Source organism: Ciconia boyciana, chromosome 8, assembly GCF_034638445.1.
Source record: "Ciconia boyciana chromosome 8, ASM3463844v1, whole genome shotgun sequence".
Taxonomy (NCBI): domain Eukaryota; kingdom Metazoa; phylum Chordata; class Aves; order Ciconiiformes; family Ciconiidae; genus Ciconia; species Ciconia boyciana.
The window spans coordinates 22,111,087-22,130,428 of NC_132941.1; the positions used below are offsets into that span (position 1 = coordinate 22,111,087).

Consider the following 19,342-nt stretch of genomic DNA (forward strand, 5'->3'; position numbering starts at 1 on the left):
CAGGGAACAGCCTGTGTCCAGGATAAGGGCAGCAAGCGAAACCACCGGGGCACGGGGAGCACTGCCTGCACCCCCAGCCCTCTCCTCACCACCACCCTGCACCCCAGAGGTGCCCACACAGCGGCAGGAGCACTGGGGCAGCTGCTGGGATGCCCGGAGCTGGTTCCATCATCCAAACCCCGGCACTTTTGCAGGACGCCATTGGAGACATGGGGGGCAGCAGGAGGATGCTCGAGTCCCCGCCTGGCCAAGGCAGACCCTGAAATGCCCGCTCGTGGGCAGGGAGGGCCCCAGCCACCCACTGCCAGGCAGCGGAGGGAAAAGGCAGGAATGTTAATGGGAAACAGCTCTTCCCAGCTGACGGATTGCCATGTCGTGCCAGCCCTGGGAGTGTGGTCTAGACATGGGGGTACGCAGCGGGGTGGCTGGTGGGGCACGGAGACCTTTGTGGGTGCCAAAGGACCGCAGAGAGCACAGGTCCGCATTTGGGGAAACTGAGGCACAGCCTTCAGAGGGGGTGGATGCAGCCCGCAAGGACCCTGTCCTGCCCCCATCCCCATGCCAGGACACCGGAGCAGAGGATGAGCTCCCAGGGTGCTGGGACATCTCCCTGCTCCGGCTGCACACCCTGTGAGCAGAGGCAGCTCTTTGCAGTGTTCAGCCTTTGCCGAGGGTGTGACCAGCCTGGCTTTGGGGACCAAATCTGCAAGTGTTTATCAGGATAGCTCCGAGGAGGATTAACTCCTTCGCTGGGGCTGCATGCACCCTCCTGACACTGCTACCGCCTCTCCCACCCTCCCAGGTCTCTGTCCCCCACTCCACATCCAGACCCTCCAAAATCTGTCTCCAGGACATCCCAGGGACCGTGCTGTGTTGGGGGATCCCAGGCAGGGCATCCCCTCGCCAAGCCGGGTCTGCGGCAGCCAGGATGCCGCAGCCGGGTGCCGGCACGGCTCCGGAGGCTGCTTGCATTGCCGGAGGCTGGCTGCCCGCCCGGGGACGGCGGTGGCAGGCTCAAATCCAGTGCCCATTGTGCTCCCGGGGGAGAGCAGGCAGCAGTGGGGCTGGCAGGGGGAAGGGACATGCCGTCCTGTGCAGCATCTGGCCTCAACATGGGGCCAAGGCAACCGAGGTCATCCAGTGCCCGGCCAGCGGGGCCTGGACGAGGCGTTAACCCCTGCAGGGTTAGCACGGGGGTTAGCCACCCTATTCCCACAGCTGCTGCTGCTGGAGGGGCTGGGGCGGGATGGGGCTGGGGGGGGATGCGGCCAGCGTGGGATGGGGCTGTGATGGGGCTGGGGTGGGATGAGGCCAAGGTAGGATGCAGCCAGGGCAGGATGGGGCTGGGGTGGGATGGAGCCAGGGTGGGATGGGGCTGGGACAGGATGGGAATGGTGTTGGGATTGTGCAAGGTAGGATGCGGCCAGGGGAGGATGGGGCTGGGGTAATATGGGGCTAAGATAGGATGGGGCCGGGGTGGGATGGGGTTGGGATGGGGTCAGAGTGGGATGGAGCCCTGGTGAAGGGGACCACCCTGGCTGTGGGATGCAGGAGGAAATGCGTCCTGCCTGGACGGAGGCTGCGCAATGCCTCTGGGTGTATTTTGGCATGCTTGTCCCCGCGGGCTAGGGCCAGGGAGGGCTCTGGGAGGACGGAGCGCAGCCCGCCACATTCCCAGCACCGCTGTTATTTTAACAATACCCCGCTGGCCTGCATGCCGGGGCTAATTTTAACCCTGGAGCCATGCCAAGCCGGCCCTAACTTTCCTCGCTGTGATTTATCCCAGGCATTTCCCTTCGAAAACAAGGCCCCTGTGCCAGTCTCACTGTCTCCCCAGGCAGCGGCATGCTGCCGTGGGTCCTGCCCCACTGGGCAGGGCAAAGCAGGGCAGGATTTGCCCCTCAGCGGGTTGTTTGGAGAGTGGGAGGGCGGCCGGTGCGGGCCCCCCGCCGGCACTCAGCCCTCCGCTGCCCACGGCATGGGGATTTTCGGAAGCTGGCTGGAAGCCGGGGGATGCTCGGATGCAGAGCCTTCCCCAGGATCCTGGAGCAGCTCTGTTTTCCACAGACATCTCTGGGAAGAGGGTGGGTGGTTTTTTCTACTGACATTTTTATTGAAAACGCTGTGGGGCGCTTTATTTTTTGCCTTTTTTTTCTCCCTTTTCCCAGTCAACAGCCATGCTTGAGAAAGAGATTTCCCTTCGCCTATGTGCGTCTATTTAAAAACTGATTGGTAAAAATGCTGCAGAAACATTTGCGAAAAATGGAAAATATTGAAAATATTTCGTGACAAAAAAAAAATCATTCTCTTCCAAATAAAGATCTTTCTCTTCTCTTCTTTCCATCAGAAAAGCTTTTAGTGTGCAAAATGTTGACCGCTTTGATTTCTTCTCCCAGTGGGCTGGGATGCACCCACCTCTCTGCTCCAGGAGGATGGGTTTTCAGAAAGCTAAAAATCACTGGGCAGAGATACCGGCACCGTTCCCTCCACGTCCGTCTCTCTTGTGACCCCCCGCGTCCCCGCCAGACCCGCGGCAGGGCGGGAGGTCCCCAGGGAAAGAGGTGGCACAGCCAGCCTGCGGGCAAGCCCTTCCCCACAGGACTGCAGACTGCCCGCCCGGGAAGGGGGAAGAAAGCCCAAAGGTATTTGGTCACTAGCATCATGAGTTCCCGTTAGTTCTCAGCCCGTCACAAACAGAGGAGGTCTGCAAGGCTGCGGATAGAGAAGTGCGTGATTTCGGCGGGGCAGCAAGCGGAGGCGTTAGAGGTTGTCATACATGCGTAATGTCTTCTCCAGCTGCTGGCTGACGCGCTGGTAGAAAATGATCTGCTGCTTTAAGTAGGACTGCATCATCCTCTTGAAGTCGGCCACGCGCCGCTCGTGGAAGTGGTTCATCTCGGCTTGCAGGGCGAAGCCCACGACGCGGCAGCGCTTGCGGATCCCGTCCGCCTCCTCCTGGTCCATCCGGCCCTCGTCACTCATCCGCTGGCTCTCTTTCACCTTCGCAAAGGCGCCTGGTGAGGCAGGGGGAAGGCTGAGAGGCTGATGGATCTGTGCATCCCTCCGTCCCCCTTCCCCTGGCACAGGCATCCCCAGGCAGCACCGGTGGGTCCCGTTGCCCTCTGTGCCGGGGCACCAGCCTGGCCCCACAGTCAGAGGTGCAGAGCTGCCCCACGTCAATAAGGGAGGGATCTGCGCGCTCCCGGGCTGTCATCTCCCCATGCCCATCAATCCCCGTCCCTCTCCTCCAGGCAGGGAAAGACCAGGAGCCTTTTCCCTCTGGACTCTGACCTCGCCAGCTCCTTTTCCGCCCCATCCCTGGGCAGTCAGCCTGATATTTAGAGGGAGGTTTGGGGGTCTGGGCTGCTGGAGGAGTGCGACTCAAGGCTCGGGGTGCAAAGCTAATGTGGGGCAGCATGTGCCGTCATAGCCAAGCACCCCAGCCGAGCCTGCCCCGCAAATGTTCGATGTCACCCTGTGGATGGGGGTCAGGAGCAGCGCTGGGAGACCCCAGCCCGGGAGGCGGTGAATCGGGGTGCAGGAAGGGCACGCAGTGCCGGCTGGAGCTCAGCTGGGAAAGCATCTCCCTCTCCCAGAGGCGGCTGATGCTCTGACACTAGTTTTTCCCCCTCCTTCCATTTATTTTTACAGCTCGGTTTCGAAAGAATCCTGCCTGGCTCCAGCCCTGCATTCCTCCCCCCTCATTAGCACAGAGGCTGTTTGCCTGAAAACAGGATCTGGCCCACAGCTCGCTGGGCTTTTTTCCCTTCTCCCTGCCCCTTGCCGGGAGCGCTGGACCTGGGGTTATGGTGCTCCCGCTGCGCCAGCCCTGCTCCCAGTGGAGAGGAGGAGGAGGAGAAGGAAGAAGCAAAGGTTGGAGGCCAAAGCCTGCCTTCCGTTCTGCCCACGCGGCCTCGCTTCCGGATGGGATCCAGCCCCTCTTCACCCGCCGCAGTAAACAACGTGGGGAGGGAAAGGCGAGGAAGTGGCCAGGGCTGGATCGCATCCTCCCCTTCCCCCTTCGCCTTCCCAGCCTCCCCCAGGGATGTGGAGCGATGCACGGACACCCCCGGATGCTCGGACACGGACAGCCCTGGCTTCACCCTGGGGAAAACTCCCTGCCCCCCAAAATCTGGGGATGCCGGCAGGGGTGTCCCCTCCCGCGGCGGGCAGCCGGGCTGGGAGGAGTGTGTGGACTTTGGCCCCGCTTCCACACCCGGCTCGTCTGCGTCACACCCCACTGCCTGGGTGCAAAGGGACACTGCGCCCTGCCCAGAAAGGGCAGAGCAGACACCTCTCACTCCCTCTCCTCCTTCCTGACCCCCCCAAATACCCAGGGAACCTGCAATCACAAGGGGATAAGGGGATGCAGGGAGCCCCGATGCCCTGGGGTGCTAAACCCACCCGTCCAGGGCTCAGAGGGGCAGGGATGTACTCTTGAAGAGTTTGACCCTGGTTGTCCCCAGAAGGTCCACCATGTCCCCCCTGGCCAGCGGAATGCAGTGAGACTGGTGGGAAGAAGGGACACAGCCATATCCCACCTGCCCTGTGCACCCCACCCCGGTCCCTCCGTCCAACCCAAGGCCATGTCCCAGCCATGTCCCAGCCCCGGGGGAGCAAGCTGGCATCCCCGCTGGCCACCCAACCGCTGCCTCGGCCAGGGAGGGAGGATGAGGAGGGACAAGCAGTGGTGGGTGGGGATGCGACGCAGCCCCTCACTCACAGGGTGCTGGGCAGGCCATCCTGGAGCCAACAGCAATGGTGCCGGCTCCTGCTCACGATGCCTGCGCTTTGGGCAGCAGTTACAGCGTCCATGGCATCACTTGAGGCAAAACCTGATCCTGGACCCAACAGCCCCAGCAGCCTCTCCCAGGCTGGGGTGATCAGGGAGCCGTGCCAGCAGGGAACATGCTGCCTCTCTGGGAGCCATAGGCAATGGTCCCCATCCTCATCCCCATCCCCATCACTGCAGAGCACAGGATTTCCTCATTGCATCCCCATCCCGCTGCCTGTGCTGCTCCCACCCATGTGGGGCTATCACGCAGGAGAGGTCATCACCAGGGGAGAAGAAGCCACCCTTACCTTTCTGGAGGTGGATGATGTCTGGGAAGTTAGAGAGGAGCCCTTGGTACAAAGAGAGAGTGTCCAGCATGAGGAACAGGTCGTTCTTGGGCTGCTCGGCGAACATCTCCCCCACGGTCTCGTATGTCTTGCCCGTGTGGGAGATGGCGTTGTTGAGGGCGTCCGAGCTGTAGGGGGGGTCCATGTGGAAGGAGTGGCTGATGGCTTGGAAAGCATTGCCCAGCTTCTGGAACTCCTTCCGGAAGCCCCCCACGTGCTTGCGCACCAGCTCCGAGGCCACGTTGGTCAGCTGCAGGACGCTGTCATCCATCTTCTTGCTGAAGGCCTTGAAGGCATCAACGCGGTCCTCCACATCCTGCAGGTCCTGGTGCTCTGTGGGGATCTGGATGGTGAGAAGGAAGCTGGCACCCACCATCTCATCTTTCTCCGCCCGGCGTTTGCCCAGCTTCCACTGCTTCTCGTCGCGGCAGCAGAGGAAGTGCTGGAAGCCCTCGTACTGGGAGAGGACGGGGTGGCTGGTCATATGGTCCATCCAGAGGATGAGCCGCCGCTTGCGCTTCTCGATGAAGTCCTCCTCGAAGCGCCCGGTGGCCTGCTTCTCAGGCAGATGGGGCACCGAGATGACCGTGAACTTGTGCAGGAGGCGGTTGTAGAGCCAGTCAAAGTGCTTGTACCGCCGGTAGACAGGTGAGTTGATGTTGCTGGGGGTCAGCTTGTAGGAGATGTAGCTCTTGATGCCCTTGAACTTGGTTTGCTTGGTCGGGTCCTCCACCGAGCAGATGAAGGGGTGGGGGTTCGCCCTCCACTGGGGACCTTTGGAGCCCATCTCGATGCAGTACACCTCGGCAATCTTGGACATCAGGGGCACGTCGCCCAGGATGAAGGCTTCCACCCCCGAGCGGACGAAGCAGGAGAAGCGGTTGAGGTTCCTCCCCACCACACTGCCCCTCTTGGAGGAGCTCATGCTGTCCTGCCTCTCCAGTGCCGGCTTGGGATGGTAACCGGCATGCTGGTGGTGGCTGTACGCCGCCGGGTACTGCAGGCTGGGCGAAGGGTGCCCGTTGGTGCCCGGCGCGCTCCGGGGCTCCTCCACCACCGTGCAAGCATCGTCCCAGTCATCCCAGTCATCATCATCGTCGTCCTCAAAACTGCCCTGGTAGGAGATGCCGGGGTTGGGGGGGGCTGTGTAGAAGGAGGAGTCATGCCCAGGGGAGCCGGCCGGGCTGCTGGAGTAGTCCGTGTAGTTGGAGCCTGACCTGGAGCGGAGGATTTCGACGTAAGAGGCAGGGAAGAGGCCGGTCTCCCCCCGGCTGTTTTGGCCCTGTAACCACCCGTCCAGGGAGTTCTCACTGAAGATGACGAGCTCCTCGTTCTCCTGGATGCTGATCTCCTCTTTGTTTTCGCTCTGGAAGTTGTAAAGTGCTCTGGCTTTCAACGCCATGGCCGGTCCCGGGAGGGGGACACACGGCGTAACACAATCCCCACAGCCAAAAACAAAAACCCCAGCGATACTGTAAGCTCGCTCGGCACCAGGGCCGCCCCACGCTGTGGGAAAAGGCTTGGCCGGTTTCTCAGGGAAATAAAAAAAGGTGGAGAAGAAACCCCCTACGAGGTGATGCCGAGGTCCGTATGTCCAAGTAACCCCCCCGATCCCAGAGCCCTGGTTAAAAACAACATTCCCTGGTCAAGCGAGCGGCATTTCCCTCGCTCCTACGGGATATAAACCCCGGCTGGACCAAGAGCTGGGCTCGGCCATGTCCACGCAGGTTTTATCTCGCTGGGACGCTGATCCCGCGGTTTCACTTCCCGGGAGGAAAAAATCCAGCTGCCAGCGAGGAAATAAATCCAAAACGACTTTTCTCGGGGCTCCTGTGGATAAAACACCCCAATTTCCTCCCGCCAGCGGCTGCCAGTCGGTGGGTGCCAGGAAAGCGCCGGGAACCGACCCCAAACCCAGCCCAACCTCCCGGTGATCCCGGCCCGGGGATTTTGCAATTCCTTTCCGGGCCGACTTTCCCGGGATTTGGTGGGCGGTTTTGTTGTTGTTTCGGTTTTTTTTCCCCCTGAAATCCGCAAATCTCACGCAGGACGGAGGGGAAGGGTCCCGCAAGCAGGGCAGCACCGGGACCAGCACCGGGACAGCCCCCGCCTCAACGGGGGGGCCGGCGGCTGCCAATGCCGGTGCGGGCGGCGGAGGGAGGAGGGAGCCCGGCCCGCCGCGCCGCCGCTACCGGGGCCGGGGAACCGAGCGCAGCCGCGGCCCGGCCGGGACGGAGCCTCCCGTCCCTCCGCGGACCCGGCGGGCCGCCCTCACCGCATGGCCGGGCAGGGGGCCGCGGGGGCCGCCGCTCGCTGCCGCCGCCCGGGCTCGGGGCCCCGGGGCCGCTCTCGGTACCGCCGTCCGGTTCCGGTGTCGGCGCCCGCTGCCGCTGCGCGATGCCGGTGCTGCTGCCCGGTGCCGGTGCCGGTACCGGTGCTGCTGCCCGGTGCCGGTGGCGGTGCCGGTGCCGGTGCCGGTGCCGGTGGCGGTGGCGGGGCTGGCCGCCAGCCTCCCGTGACGCACGGCAGCGCCGAGCTCCCCGGTTCGCAGCTGGGGAGCCGCGGGGAGCGGCGCGGCAGGTCGCAGGCTGCCCTCTGCAGGCAGCCGGCCCGGGGGGCACGGATCCCGCCCACGGCCACGGCCACGGCACGGCCCGCGGGGGCACGGCTCCTGGCACCGGCTGCTCCCGCGACCCTGAGCGGGAATCGTCCCGGGTATCCCTCCCTGCACGGGGTGTCCCCCTACAGCCCTCCCTGCCCACCGTATCCCCTCCATCCCTGCCTTGGATGTCCCCTCCATGCCTGCTCGGGATGGTCCCCTACGTCCCTGCCCGCCGTTGTCCCCCCCACCCCTGCTCTGTACGTCCCCTCCATCCCTGCCCGGGGTGTCCCCTCCATCCCCGCCCCGAATGTCCCCCACGACCGTGCCCCGAGTGTCCCCTCTCGCTTCCCGGTCCCCGCCCCCCTCCCGGCGGGAGGGGAAACTGAGTCACGGGCGGGGGGGGGGCGGGGGGGGCTGCCGCTGGCCGGGCGGGCACGGAGCCTCCGCGCCGCCAGGGGGCGCTGCGGGGCGTCTGCGGCATCACCCCTCCCCGTCAGGCGGAAGTGCGTCATGGCGCGCGGCCGTCGGGCGGGGGTTGCCATGGAGGAGCTGAGCGCGGCGCTGGCGGCCGGCGTGGCCCTGGCAGCGCCCAACAGCCCGGCGGCCCCGCACCCCCGCCTGGCCGCGTACAAGGCCCGCGGCGGCCCGGGGCAGGCCGAGCGCCGCCAGCGCCTCCTCCGCCTCCAGAGAGAGTGAGCGAGCCAGCTCCGCTGGGGCTGGGGCTGGGGCCCCGGGAAGGGGAGGCCCGGCCCGGCCGGCGGGCGCCGCTGGGCGCGGGCAGGCCCGTGCTGGGCCCGCCGGGAGGCCTGGGCTGTGGAGACGCGGCCCAGGGCCTTGGGTGGGGGGAGCGGGGGGGTGGTGGCATGCCTGCCTGCCTGCCTGCCTGCCTGCCTGCCTGCCGGCTGCCGCAGAGGGCAAGCCGGGCTGTTTCCTCCCCCCCAGGAGGCGGCTGGACTACGTGAACCATGCCAGGAGGCTGGCAGAGGACGACTGGGCAGGGGTGGAGAGCGAGGGCGAGGAGAAGGAGGGGGAAGATGCGGAGGAAGAGGAGATGGACGTGGATGCTGGCAAGAAGCTGCCCAAGCGCTATGCCAATCAGGTGAGGAGCGGCCTGCATCTGCCTGCCTCCCCACAACAGGGTGTGGGTGTGAACGCAGGGCTGGGCGGGGTGAGGGATGTGGGGTGGTTGAGGCTGGGCTGGGCATGATGAGCAGCCATGGTGATGGCTGCGTCAGGGCTGGGAATAACATATCCTGCCTGGCTTGGTGCTCAGTGAGGAACCGTGCCTCAGTTCTGCCCCTGAGACATGCTGCGTTCAATGGAGGACAGGTGGAGATGGGTTGCCTGTGTGCTTTGGGAGATTTCAGCTCAGCTAGCAGTGTTTGTATCCCATTGTGCAGCAGTCAGTTAAAGACTCCATCTCTGTTATGTCTAGGACACTGGGTTTTATAAGCCTTGGCTGCCATATTGGTCCTATGAAAGACATACAGCCTTTCAGGTGATCACAGCCAGACAGTCTCTGAAGAGGTCACCTTGTCTGGGTTCTTTACTCCTAGTATTTAGGAACTGCTAAGCTCTACCATGTATTTATAAATAAATTTATTTAAAGTGATGGAGTGGGGACCAAGGTACAGAGGTGCCCAAGCGAGGACTGTGAGCCCCGTGCTGTAGTCTGAAGCTTAGTCAGCAGCTGGGAAGCAAGCAAAAGACTTGGGGGAGAGTCTGTTATGGAAGTTGGTTAGAGAGAGAGAGGGAGCCCCTTTGGTGCTGTAGTGCAGGGTGATGAGCAATGCAAATTGCCTCTGAAGCACCCAGTGTAGCTGTAGAAGCCAAGTTGAAATCTTGCTGTGAGTTCTCCATAACTTCAGGAGAGTTGTTGCTAGCTGCTTTTTTTTTTTTCTGGATTTCTCTGTAGCTGATGCTGTCTGAATGGCTGGTCGATGTCCCCTCGGATCTGGAGCAGGAGTGGGTTGTAGTGGTGTGTCCCGTCGGGAAAAGGGCACTAGTCGTGGCATCCAGGGTAAGCAGCAGCAGTGGTGATGTCTCACCATTTGGTAAAGGACCTGTACCTGTTTCCCACCCAACATAAGACAGGCCCGTGTGTCTTGCTTGACTTTGTTTTTTCTCTCCCATTTCCTCACAGGGCACAACAGCAGCTTACACCAAGAGCGGCTTCTGCGTCAACAGGTTCCCATCCCTGCTGCCAGGGGGGAACCGGCACAATTCAACGAGTGATAAAGGTAACAGTGTGAGGAGGCTTTTGGGGTAGAGAGAGGGGAACCACCTGCTGCTTCCTGTGAGTGTGTGCCCTGGCAGGCTTGGTGCTGCTCCTCCAGCTCCCTGGGTCCTGAAGCACTGTGCCCTGTTCTGGTGCCAGGGGAAGTTAGCTTCAGGCCTGTTCATGTATCTCCGGGGATAACTAGGCGTGGACAATCTCAGATACTTTTATGCTAGATAAGAACATATTTTAATTAGCTGCCTGGTTAACTGACGCTCTTAAACCTCAACATCTTCTCTGTCTTCCGACAGAGAGCTGCATACAATGCCATCTTTCTTAATACCTCTTGCAGTTGCTCTGCTTGTCCTGAGGAGAGGTTACTGTTGAGTATAAATGCCTTTTTCTGAAACATGCCTTTGCTTGCTGTGCCTCTGGCTGGTACCTTTGTAGCCTTGTTGGACTCCAAGCTAAATGCTTTCTGTGGTTGTGGCTTCTGTTAGCAGAGGGGGATCCCTCTGCACTTCTCGGCCTTACATCAGGGCAGGCTTAATGCAGGAGAGATTTGATCTGGCATTTGCCTGTTGGGTTGGGCAATCTCTGGAGCATGGCTGGACCTCCCTGTATGTGTGTGCGCAGTGTACTGCATCTTGGACTGCATCTACAATGAGGCAAAGCAGACGTACTATATCCTCGACGTGATGTGCTGGAGAGGACACCCTGTTTATGACTGCCAGGTACTGAATCTCCCCCTTCTGCCCTGCCCTCCCTTTTGTTCCTTGTTCTGTGAGCTGCTTTGCAGCCAGCGCTGGACATAGCCCACTATGCAGTACGGTGGATATTTCATCTAAGCACCAGCATCTTTACAGCTTGTGGGCTGATAGCTACTGGAATAATTGGGTACATCTTTTGGGGATATCAGGAAATAGCAGAGTTTGGGGTGCTGGCTGGTTCTGCAGGCGAAGCTGAGTTTGTAAATCTCCCAGGCAAGTGCAGAGGAATGGAGATGCTCGGCAGGTGCTGATCAGTGATGTGTGGTGGATAGTCATTAAGTCTCTGCCTCCTTTCACAGACCGACTTCAGATTCTTCTGGCTTTTCTCAAAGATCCAAGAGGAGGAAGGGCTGGGAGAGAAAAGCAGGATTAATCCAGTAAGTTCTTTTGTACTGGGAGGAGAAGGAGGATGGGGGGTAAGCTCTCCTGTTCAGCAGGCTTCAGCACTTTCTTTCACAAGCGGAAGCTTTTTTCTTTTTTTTTTTTTTCTCCTCACAGATCAGGCTTCAAAATATACTTCTGACGAAATGGGATGCCATGTTCAGGATGTAAATAGAACCACTGAGTATTGTAAATGAGTGTGGTTGGGTTTTTTCTCCCCCCCCCCAGCCAAAGTGCTGAGGGAGATCACACTGCAGGGTATCAGCTAACTTCCATGCTGTTTTTAGCCTTCCCTTGAAACAGAATGGAAAACCAGTGTGGTTTCTACAGGGGCAGCATTGGTCGACAGCCTGACTACAATGGGATTTATTCTTGAATAATCTTGTGGGCTCGCAAGGCAAGGGGAAAGGCTCGTAAAGCTTTAGCCTTCCGTCCTGCTTAAAGTAATCATTGAAGTTGTTGGGATAGATGCCAGATTGCCACTCGGAGTCCCTGCTGAGCAAGGATAAAAAGTCTTCCTTTGAAGACTTACACATGGAGGTCAGACCTAGAACCCACAGCAGCTTGGAAAGTGATTTCTGGGGACAAACATAAGAGATTTGTCAGCCTGGCTTATGAAGCACAGTTTGCAAAGCAGAACCTGATTGCTGTGTGGCCCCTGTGCGTGCTCAGACAGAGCTAAGCAGAGCAGTTCCTGTGGGTTGAGCAGATCGATCATAAACGGGGATGACCGCTCCTCTGCCAGCTGCAAAGGTATCTGTATTTGAAGAATATCCTGTTCTGACTCCAATGGGAATATCCAGAAGACAGCTACCTAACGAAGGGGGGGTCATTTCAGCTTTCATTTCCTGGGTGGAAAGATTTGCTTGGCTGAGCCAGCAGCCTGGAGCAGACGTCTGTCTGCTTTGCATCCTGCCCAGAGGTCATCGTTTTCTATTTTGGTTAAAAGAGCATCTGAGGATCAGCTCTCCTGAAAAGTCCTTCCTGCAGCCTTAGATGCTTGGAAAAAAGGTATCAGGAGCATGTGGGAGCTGTGTGCTGAGTCTCCGCCATCTGCATCTCTCATTAAATGCCAGAGTGGGGAGCATTTGGAACTGGGATGATAAAATAGATCTTTCTGGGTGCTGTAGATTTCATGCTGTCTGAACATCGTGGTGGCAATCCCTCGGTCATCTTCTGTTATTGCAGTGAGATTTGTAAAGTTGCAACAATGTACATGCTTTATCCAGCATTGCTGGAGAGGTGGCGGGGATTATCTCCAAAGACTTTTCCCACCCCATCCTCTCTGGTGGGTAGGGCGATTTTTGTAGGTTTTCATGCAGGCACTTCCAGTTACTTTAGGGGGGATATGATCGGCACCGACGGACAGCTTGGTCCTGTCGTTTTGCTCCTAGATCTGGGGTTTGCTTACGAATTGCTGTTCTGAATCACATCAGAGGTCTGTCTGTCCCAATAAACGGTAGTAATCACAGAGACCAGTTGCTATGGAAAGAGTAAGGAATTGGGGATACCTGTCATGTTCCCTCTGACTTCATCAGCCAGTGGTTGTACCTAGACCATGGTGTTAATGGCCACCAGGGGACCTGCCTTTCAGGAGCTGGTCTAATCCTCTTTTGAGCCTATTTCTGCTTTTGGGTGCCCGATGCCCTGTGGCTGGAAGGCCAGCAGTTTAATGATGTGGTCCCTGCTGGAGATCTCCTCTCTGGTTACTTTGTCTGATGCCTGTCCCTCACCCTGTCTCTCTCATGCTGGATCTTGCACTGGGGGAAATCCTTCCTTCTTAGCTACCTCCGCACCAGTGCTCGATGCGTTGACTCATTCTGCTTTAGGCCATGCAGTTGTCTCTTCTAACCCTCTCTTACTCTTTCAGTTCAAATTTGTGGGCCTGCAGAACTTCCCCTGCTCCTCGGACAGCCTGTGTAAGGTGCTGGCTATGGACTTCCCCTTTGAGGTGAGAACATGCAGGCAGGGGCCTGGACCTCAGCCTTAGAGACAGCCCTGCTGCGCATCTGCCAGTGCTTGGAGAGAGGTTCATCCCCTTCGCTCGGGAACTGTGCTCTCCTGAGGTCTGCAGGAAGCTTGCTGAGCTGCGCTGTTGTTTCTGTGTATGGGGGATGGATGCCTTTTATGCACGTGGCTGATCTGTTACCCTGTCACCAGGTACAGGCTGCATCCGACCAAACTAATTAGCAAGAGTTAAACCGTAGCATTCCCTGTGTTTGGGCTGCCTTTACTGCTGTTGACTGTTGTCTGAAAGAGCCCTTGGGGAAGAGAAGGTTGATGCAGACACCCAGACTGCCTCCGGAAGCAGCATAGCTCGCATTCATGTGGCAGTGTGAGGGACAGCCGGCCATTTTAGGGCCGAAGCTGGTACTGCCTGCTGTGGTGGGTGGGCTTGCATGGGTGCAGGCATGAGGATCTCTGCAGTGTGCTTCTTTATGTGGTGGTGTTTCTCCAGAGGTCTGCGAGGTGGGCAGAGTGGTGTCTTTCTCTGACCTCTGTCACAGGCTTTGTGTTTCCTTGGTCTAGCTACTTCCATCTGTCTATGTGTAAGGCACCCAGCTACGCTGTGTCTGGTGGGGAGGAAAGAAAAGGGTGGTGGTAAGCTCCTGATGGTTTCTGAGGGGTTTGGGTGTTAGCGATGGGCGCCTGAGACGTACTGTTGCTGGGGGCAGATGGCTGTAGCAGAAATGGCTGGGAGGGGTTCAGATGAGCCTGTCCTGCTGCTGCCACTGCATCTTGTGGAGGGGATAGTGCGAGCTCTGCTTTTTCCTTTGGTAGAGAACCGGGCAGCTTCCTGCCTTTGGCTCCTGCTGCTCTTGGCTCTCTGAGGTGGCTGTTCTCCCAGCAAGAGTGGCTGAACAGGACACCTGCATTTGCTTCAGCAGATTTAGAAGTAGGTGCTGTTCAGGCCTCTCTGACCTGTGGGAGAAGGGCAGGACAGGCAACTCGACCTGCCACCCAGTTCAGCTGTCTGTGGTTGTGAGCAGCAAGTCAGGCCCTCGTGAAAACAGCTCAGGCTGCTTTCGGTGGCTATCCTGGCTGACTTGGCATTGAAGTGCAAGAGGATGGAGGAGGTGGTGGCATTCCAGCACAGCATCAGTGACAAGCATCTGGGAGCCAGAAGCTCCTCCAGTGGCTGCAGCAATTCCTACGGAGTGCCCGGTCTCAGCCCTAGGTCAGGAACAGCCTCTACAGAGGTTGCTTGTCCCGCTAAGCCAAAAGCCACGTTGATTTGACTGTGCCTCTTGTGCTCTCTTGGCCCAAGTTAGCGATTAACGTTAAGTGCAGGTTTAAATTTAAGGGATGCTAATTTGGCTGTGAGGGCTGACTTTGCCTTCTGCTTGTCAAAGCCAGGACAATCATTAGAGAGTCGGAAAGTCCCAGCCCCTTGCTGGTCAATGCCAGACCCCACTCCGAACACAGATCGGGGAACGTTGAGAGGGCATCCCAGGTTTCCTACAGCTGACTTGCTCAATTACAAATGCTCTGAGTGCCTCTGTAGAAACAGTAATTCCTGTATTTGCTGAAGAAAGCTTCATTCCTTCCTGAGGCATCTGCTCCCACGAGAAAAGGCTGAGGAGTATTGCCCCACTGCAGTCAGAGCAGAAACGTTTCGGCCTGCGAAGGAGACTGTTGTGAAATGCCGGGGGAGGGAGATGGAGTTGATCAGACTCTCCCTTGTAATGCAGCTGCGATTTGCCCCCAGGTTCTCTAGTCAATACATCGTGGTGTGACCCCAACAAATGAAATGTGGTGTCATTTGGCTCAAAGCAGCCAGTAACCCCACAGAAACCGTAGTGCTGCTTCCAGGAATGAAGAGAACCGTGGGTGTCTTCATGATGTGCCGCAAGAGGGAGCCCAAGAAATCCCTGTAAATAGCTTCCACCAACAGCACGTAAAGAAAGAAACTTTGCAGAAGGCAAAATACAGCCTTGCTATAGATAGTGCAGTATAATGGAGGTCTCCTTATGCCCGGGCCCAGCATCTTGTGATCCTTACAAGGATCTCATGCGTGTGGTGGCCAAAGATGCAGTCAGTGCTTTCAGATCTGGGTCTTCAGAGAGTTAATCTGTAACCTTAGAGTTAGGACCTGATCAGCTATATTCAGTGGAATTTTTTTCCACTGAATTCAGTGGACTTTGGGTCAGTTGACTGGCACTGAATTTGAAGTTGTTTTTGGAGTGGATCTGAAGAGCTATTGTCCTGCTCGCAGATCTGAGTAAAACAGTGTTCAGGTTTCCACGAAGGCAGGGGGAGCCAAAGTCTCTGAGAAACCCCGGTGTGAAGGAATGGGCGTACTGTTAAGCACCTAAAATCTGAAAAGCATGGCTGTGAAATGTGAAATCCTGCCAGGCCAGTTTCTCATCAGGTTTGGTTGTTTAGGGACAGTGTCAGCCCTTATTCTGATGTGGCTGGTGTCAGTGCGGTGACTCAGGGTAGGGACCTGGCCAACAAATTAAATAAACTGGAAGGAATATGGGAATTGCAGTAACTTAAGAGAAATTGGGGGAAGGAAGAACATGACCTAACTCTCCACCAAGCTGAACTCCTTTGAATTCTCCAGCTCGGGGAAGATCTTTGGAGTGGTCTGGAAGGCAGAAGCCTTTCCAGGCTCTGATCTTTACCAAAACATTCCCATGGGTTCCAGAGAATCCCCATTGCTCACCAAGTGCTATGCACCCGCAGGAATGGGCTGGATGTGCAGGCGTGGTGCCACAGAATGTGGCTCTTCCCAAGTCTTCCTGGGAGGCAGGGGGAGAGAGAATCTTTGCACTTTAGATATCCAGAGGGTTACACAAGCTCATCATGATGTTTACTGTTCTGGTTTTACGTTTTCCTAGCACAGGAATCCCCCTTTTTCTGGGATTATTTTGCAAGATCTTAACAGTGACTGAAAATTATGGACAGAGTAGTGCAAGAAGCTCTACCCTCTCTGCTAGAGGTTAGCATCCGTGGAGCAGAGATGGACGTATGCTGCTCTTTGCTCAGCCTGGCTCGCAGTCCAGCATGGTAGCAGATATCACCTCTATCTGCTTGGCTCACCCATGCCTCAGCTCAATGCAGATATAGGTGCCATTCTGCCATATATATTCTGGGGGCTAGAAGCTCGGGGAGGGGCCTGGGAGCAATTCAGCCTGAGGTGGGCTCTTTTTCCCATCTCTTCTGCCCACTCTTACTCGTGGGCAAATGGCCTTTTAAGAGCTTGCAAGGCTGAGCTAAGAGGAGCACCACCTCCAGCCTTAGTCAGCCTGACAGCAGGATCTACCCTTGCAGAGTACACCCCTGGGAAGCGCAGGAAGAGGGGGGTGAAAATCCCTTAGCGTGGCGGGGAAGCGGGGAAAACGTCAGCCAGCTGCAGTATTGCAGAGTGTGGAAATAGTAGCACAAGAGTTAGGGCCTAAACCTTCAAAGTCCTGAGTGCCCTTAACTGTCATTGATTGCTGGAGAAGTTCTCTCTTGGGAAACATGAAGAATTTATTTTGCATAAGCCAGCTGAAAGAGCTGTAGCGGCGTTACGAATCGGGGCTCCTTGGCGTCATGCGCTCTGACTAATTACTCTCCAAATGTATTATTTAAAATAACCTTAATCCAGTAAAGTGGCCTTTCTGTGTGCTGCCTTATTCAGAAACCTGATGGCTTTTCTGCAGAATGGGATCATAGCAACCAGAGGAAAAGTGCTGGTCTGTGCTGACATCAGGTTGAAATTGTTTGCCTTTGGCGATTTAAAGCCATCCGGCAGTTGCTGGGCTTGTCCTGATCTTTCAGGACAGGAGCTCTGCAGGTTTCTTCTTTCTCTTCCACTATTTATTGCACTGCTTGAGGAAAAATGATCCAGCTGGTAGTTTTGGCCTGTAAATGGAGAGCGGTGCTGTTGTCTGGCGCTTTGTCATCCACCTGCAAAAGCCTCCAGCTCTGGCCTTTCATCCACTCTCTCTCTCTTTTTTTACAGGTTGATGGACTTCTCTTCTATCACAAGCAAACCCACTATACCCCCGGCAGCACCCCGCTGGTGGGCTGGCTCCGGCCCTACATGGTACCCGAAATCATCGGGCTCGCCATGCCTGCTACTGTGCTCACTGCCAAACCAGACTATGCTGGGCGTCAGCTCCAGCAGATCATTGAGAGCAAGAAGAGTAAAAAGCTGGCAGCGGAAAAGGGTCACCCGAGTAGCGCGGTGGCTGCAAGGAACGGACATTATGAGCTGGAACACTTGTCTACCCCTCAGCCAACAAACTCTCTGGAGGGTCAGGACGAAGCAGTGAGCCAGATGGAGAATTAGGCTGCTGGGACAGACTGGTTGGGTAAGGAGAAAGCAAAAGGTTCCCTGCTTCTCACTGTCACTCATGCTCCCTGAGAGGGGGGCAAAGGTAATGATAGGATGGTTTTGTTTAAAGAGCATGAAAGTGGAATATCTTGCTCCAAGTGCTGCTGGATTATTATTTTTTTTTTTCTCCAGGGCTCTTGTGAGGCCTTAACAGGACTGTCTGGTTCTTTGCTAAGGCAGTCGTGTGTTGGGAAATGAAATGATCTGTCCCCACACTGCAGGGTTCCCGATTCAGCTCCTGCTTCTGTTAAAGCCTCTGGCAAAGCTCCAGCATAAGAACAGTGCTCAGACCTCCGAGGTGCAGCTGCTGCTCGTAACCCCAGCCCTGACAGCAGCCTTGGCCCTGGAAATCAGGGCATTTCAGCCTTTGATCCAGCTGTTTACCAAGGCCTTCTCAATGACAGTTTTGTGGCCAGTCCGCTTCTAGTAACAAAAAGTTTGCAGTAGGCTGCTGTAAATCCAAAGGGTGGGCTTTCCACACCCACATGTTACTGAGAAAAACTAAATTTCCTTGCATCGCAGCGGACCCTGCCTCTGAGCACAGCTTTGTGCGGCACGAGCCCAGCAGAAGCCTGTACTCGAGGCTTTTCTCAGTAGGGGGAGGAAGGAATGGTTTCGCTCTGAAAAATGCTAGCATTGATTGTGCCAAATAAAAGGTTTCTCGGAAAGACAAATTCTTGAGCGTCTTCCTGCTACCTAAGGGTGGATGCGTGCTGTGCCTCCCAAATAGGGATTGAAAAATCAGTTACAGCGTTAACTGGAGCGGAGGAAATGCTTGTAGGGGTTTGATTCTCCTCTGCAGACTGAGGTGCTTCAGTCCCTCCCTGCCACTGCCCCTCTTACCCAGCCAAAGCCCGCTCTGCACGTGCCAGCTGCTGCCTTTCCCCAGTTTTAGCGGGGATGAAACGATTGTACTCACTGTCCCCAGGCTGTTTTCCAAAGGGAGATTAAAAGGGCAGAGCGGGACCACTCTTGCCATGGAGGGGGGAGATGAAATATCGGGCTAAACATGGCCCTGGGGAGTCTCCTCCAGCTGTCTATGAAAATGCCCCTGGAGGAGGGCCCATATCCAGGAGGAGATACCAAGAGCGGGGATGGCTGCCCGCAGATAGCGGGGACACTTGTATCCTGCCCTTGCACCCCCTGTTTTTCCCAGAAAAACACTTGTTTCTGTGCCAACCATGTGGGTTGCATGCGATCATCTGACTGTGCAGCCGCTATTGATTATACCAGCGGGCAGCAAGAACTATCCTAACTGCGGCTGGGGCTGGCCTCAGCTCCCCCTCCCTGGGAGGGGAGGAAATGGCACCCCAGCTCTGCAACGTTCTGATGTGGCTGAGCATGCTGCAGACTTTTGCAAATGGCTGCTTATTTTATTATTTTTATTATTTATCTTTTTTTTTAGCATGCGAAGCAACTGGCACGGGGGAAGAGGACAAACACCTGGACTGCCTTGTCCTCGCTGTCCCTTGAAGGCTCTAGGCTGCTCCAGCTGCGGGTTCCCCCTATGCTTCAGCCTCACTGGCTGGCAAAGGACCGCAGGGAGAGCCCTGGCTGGGAGACCACATCCAGCCTCCTATCAGCATGGTTTTCCTTCCGTCGGGCAATTTAACCCGGAGGTGGGCAGCTGGACATAAGATTTGTGCATCCCTCAGGGCAGAGAAAGCTGCAGCTCAGGTTACCACCTCCCTGCTGCCCTACAGCAACCTTCCAAGGTCCTCCAGCCAAGGGAAGGGAGAGAAAGTACAGCTGAAGAGGGGCTGCTTTCAGCTGCTTGCTCTGATCGATGGAGGAGACCAAGAGGGAAGCAACTGTAGCTTCCGCCGGCTCCAGATGATGCCACATAGTTTCCCTTTTAAAAGCATGAGCTGGGATGGAGAAATAAATATTTGCGTTACAATTCCTGTTGGAAACGAAAGGCT

The 19,342-nt window shown here is 57.0% G+C and overlaps 2 protein-coding genes across 4 annotated transcripts; one reads left to right on the forward strand and one right to left on the reverse strand.

The window, feature by feature from the left end:
• Positions 1 to 2,107: 2,107 nt before the first annotated feature.
• On the reverse strand, positions 2,108 to 7,741 carry SNX33 (sorting nexin 33). The gene is made up of 2 exons (XM_072870883.1): positions 5,083 to 7,741; positions 2,108 to 3,014 (listed from the first exon to the last, which is right to left on the reverse strand). Exons 1-2 carry the CDS (start codon positions 6,521 to 6,523, stop codon positions 2,761 to 2,763), a joined length of 1,695 nt encoding a protein of 564 aa, XP_072726984.1. The 5' UTR covers positions 6,524 to 7,741; the 3' UTR covers positions 2,108 to 2,760.
• A 486-nt stretch (positions 7,742 to 8,227) lies between these two features.
• Positions 8,228 to 19,320, forward strand: SNUPN (snurportin 1). Of its 3 annotated transcripts, none has more exons than XM_072871573.1 (9): positions 8,228 to 8,415; positions 8,666 to 8,822; positions 9,639 to 9,743; positions 9,867 to 9,963; positions 10,578 to 10,675; positions 11,011 to 11,088; positions 12,963 to 13,043; positions 17,046 to 17,397; positions 18,826 to 19,320. In XM_072871573.1, the coding sequence occupies exons 1-8, from the start codon at positions 8,234 to 8,236 to the stop codon at positions 17,373 to 17,375; spliced, it is 1,128 nt and encodes a 375-aa protein (XP_072727674.1). In that variant the 5' UTR covers positions 8,228 to 8,233; the 3' UTR covers positions 17,376 to 17,397; positions 18,826 to 19,320. The 3 variants fall into 3 exon arrangements, with proteins under 3 accessions (XP_072727674.1, XP_072727675.1, XP_072727676.1); XM_072871574.1 differs by lacking the exon at positions 18,826 to 19,320 and adding an exon at positions 17,553 to 18,106; XM_072871575.1 differs by lacking the exon at positions 12,963 to 13,043.
• Positions 19,321 to 19,342: the final 22 nt, after the last annotated feature.

Coding starts and splice junctions, on each gene's coding strand:
- SNX33 (XM_072870883.1), bottom strand. CDS start 6,523: ATGGCGTTGAAAGCCAGAGCACTTTACAACTTCCAGAGCGAAAACAAA. Junction 3,015..5,082: donor CATCATCCACCTCCAGAAAG/GTAAGGGTGGCT, acceptor CTGCCTCACCAG/GCGCCTTTGCGAAGGTGAAA.
- SNUPN (XM_072871573.1), top strand. CDS start 8,234: ATGGCGCGCGGCCGTCGGGCGGGGGTTGCCATGGAGGAGCTGAGCGCG. Junction 8,823..9,638: donor CCAAGCGCTATGCCAATCAG/GTGAGGAGCGGC, acceptor ATTTCTCTGTAG/CTGATGCTGTCTGAATGGCT. Junction 11,089..12,962: donor AGAAAAGCAGGATTAATCCA/GTAAGTTCTTTT, acceptor TTACTCTTTCAG/TTCAAATTTGTGGGCCTGCA.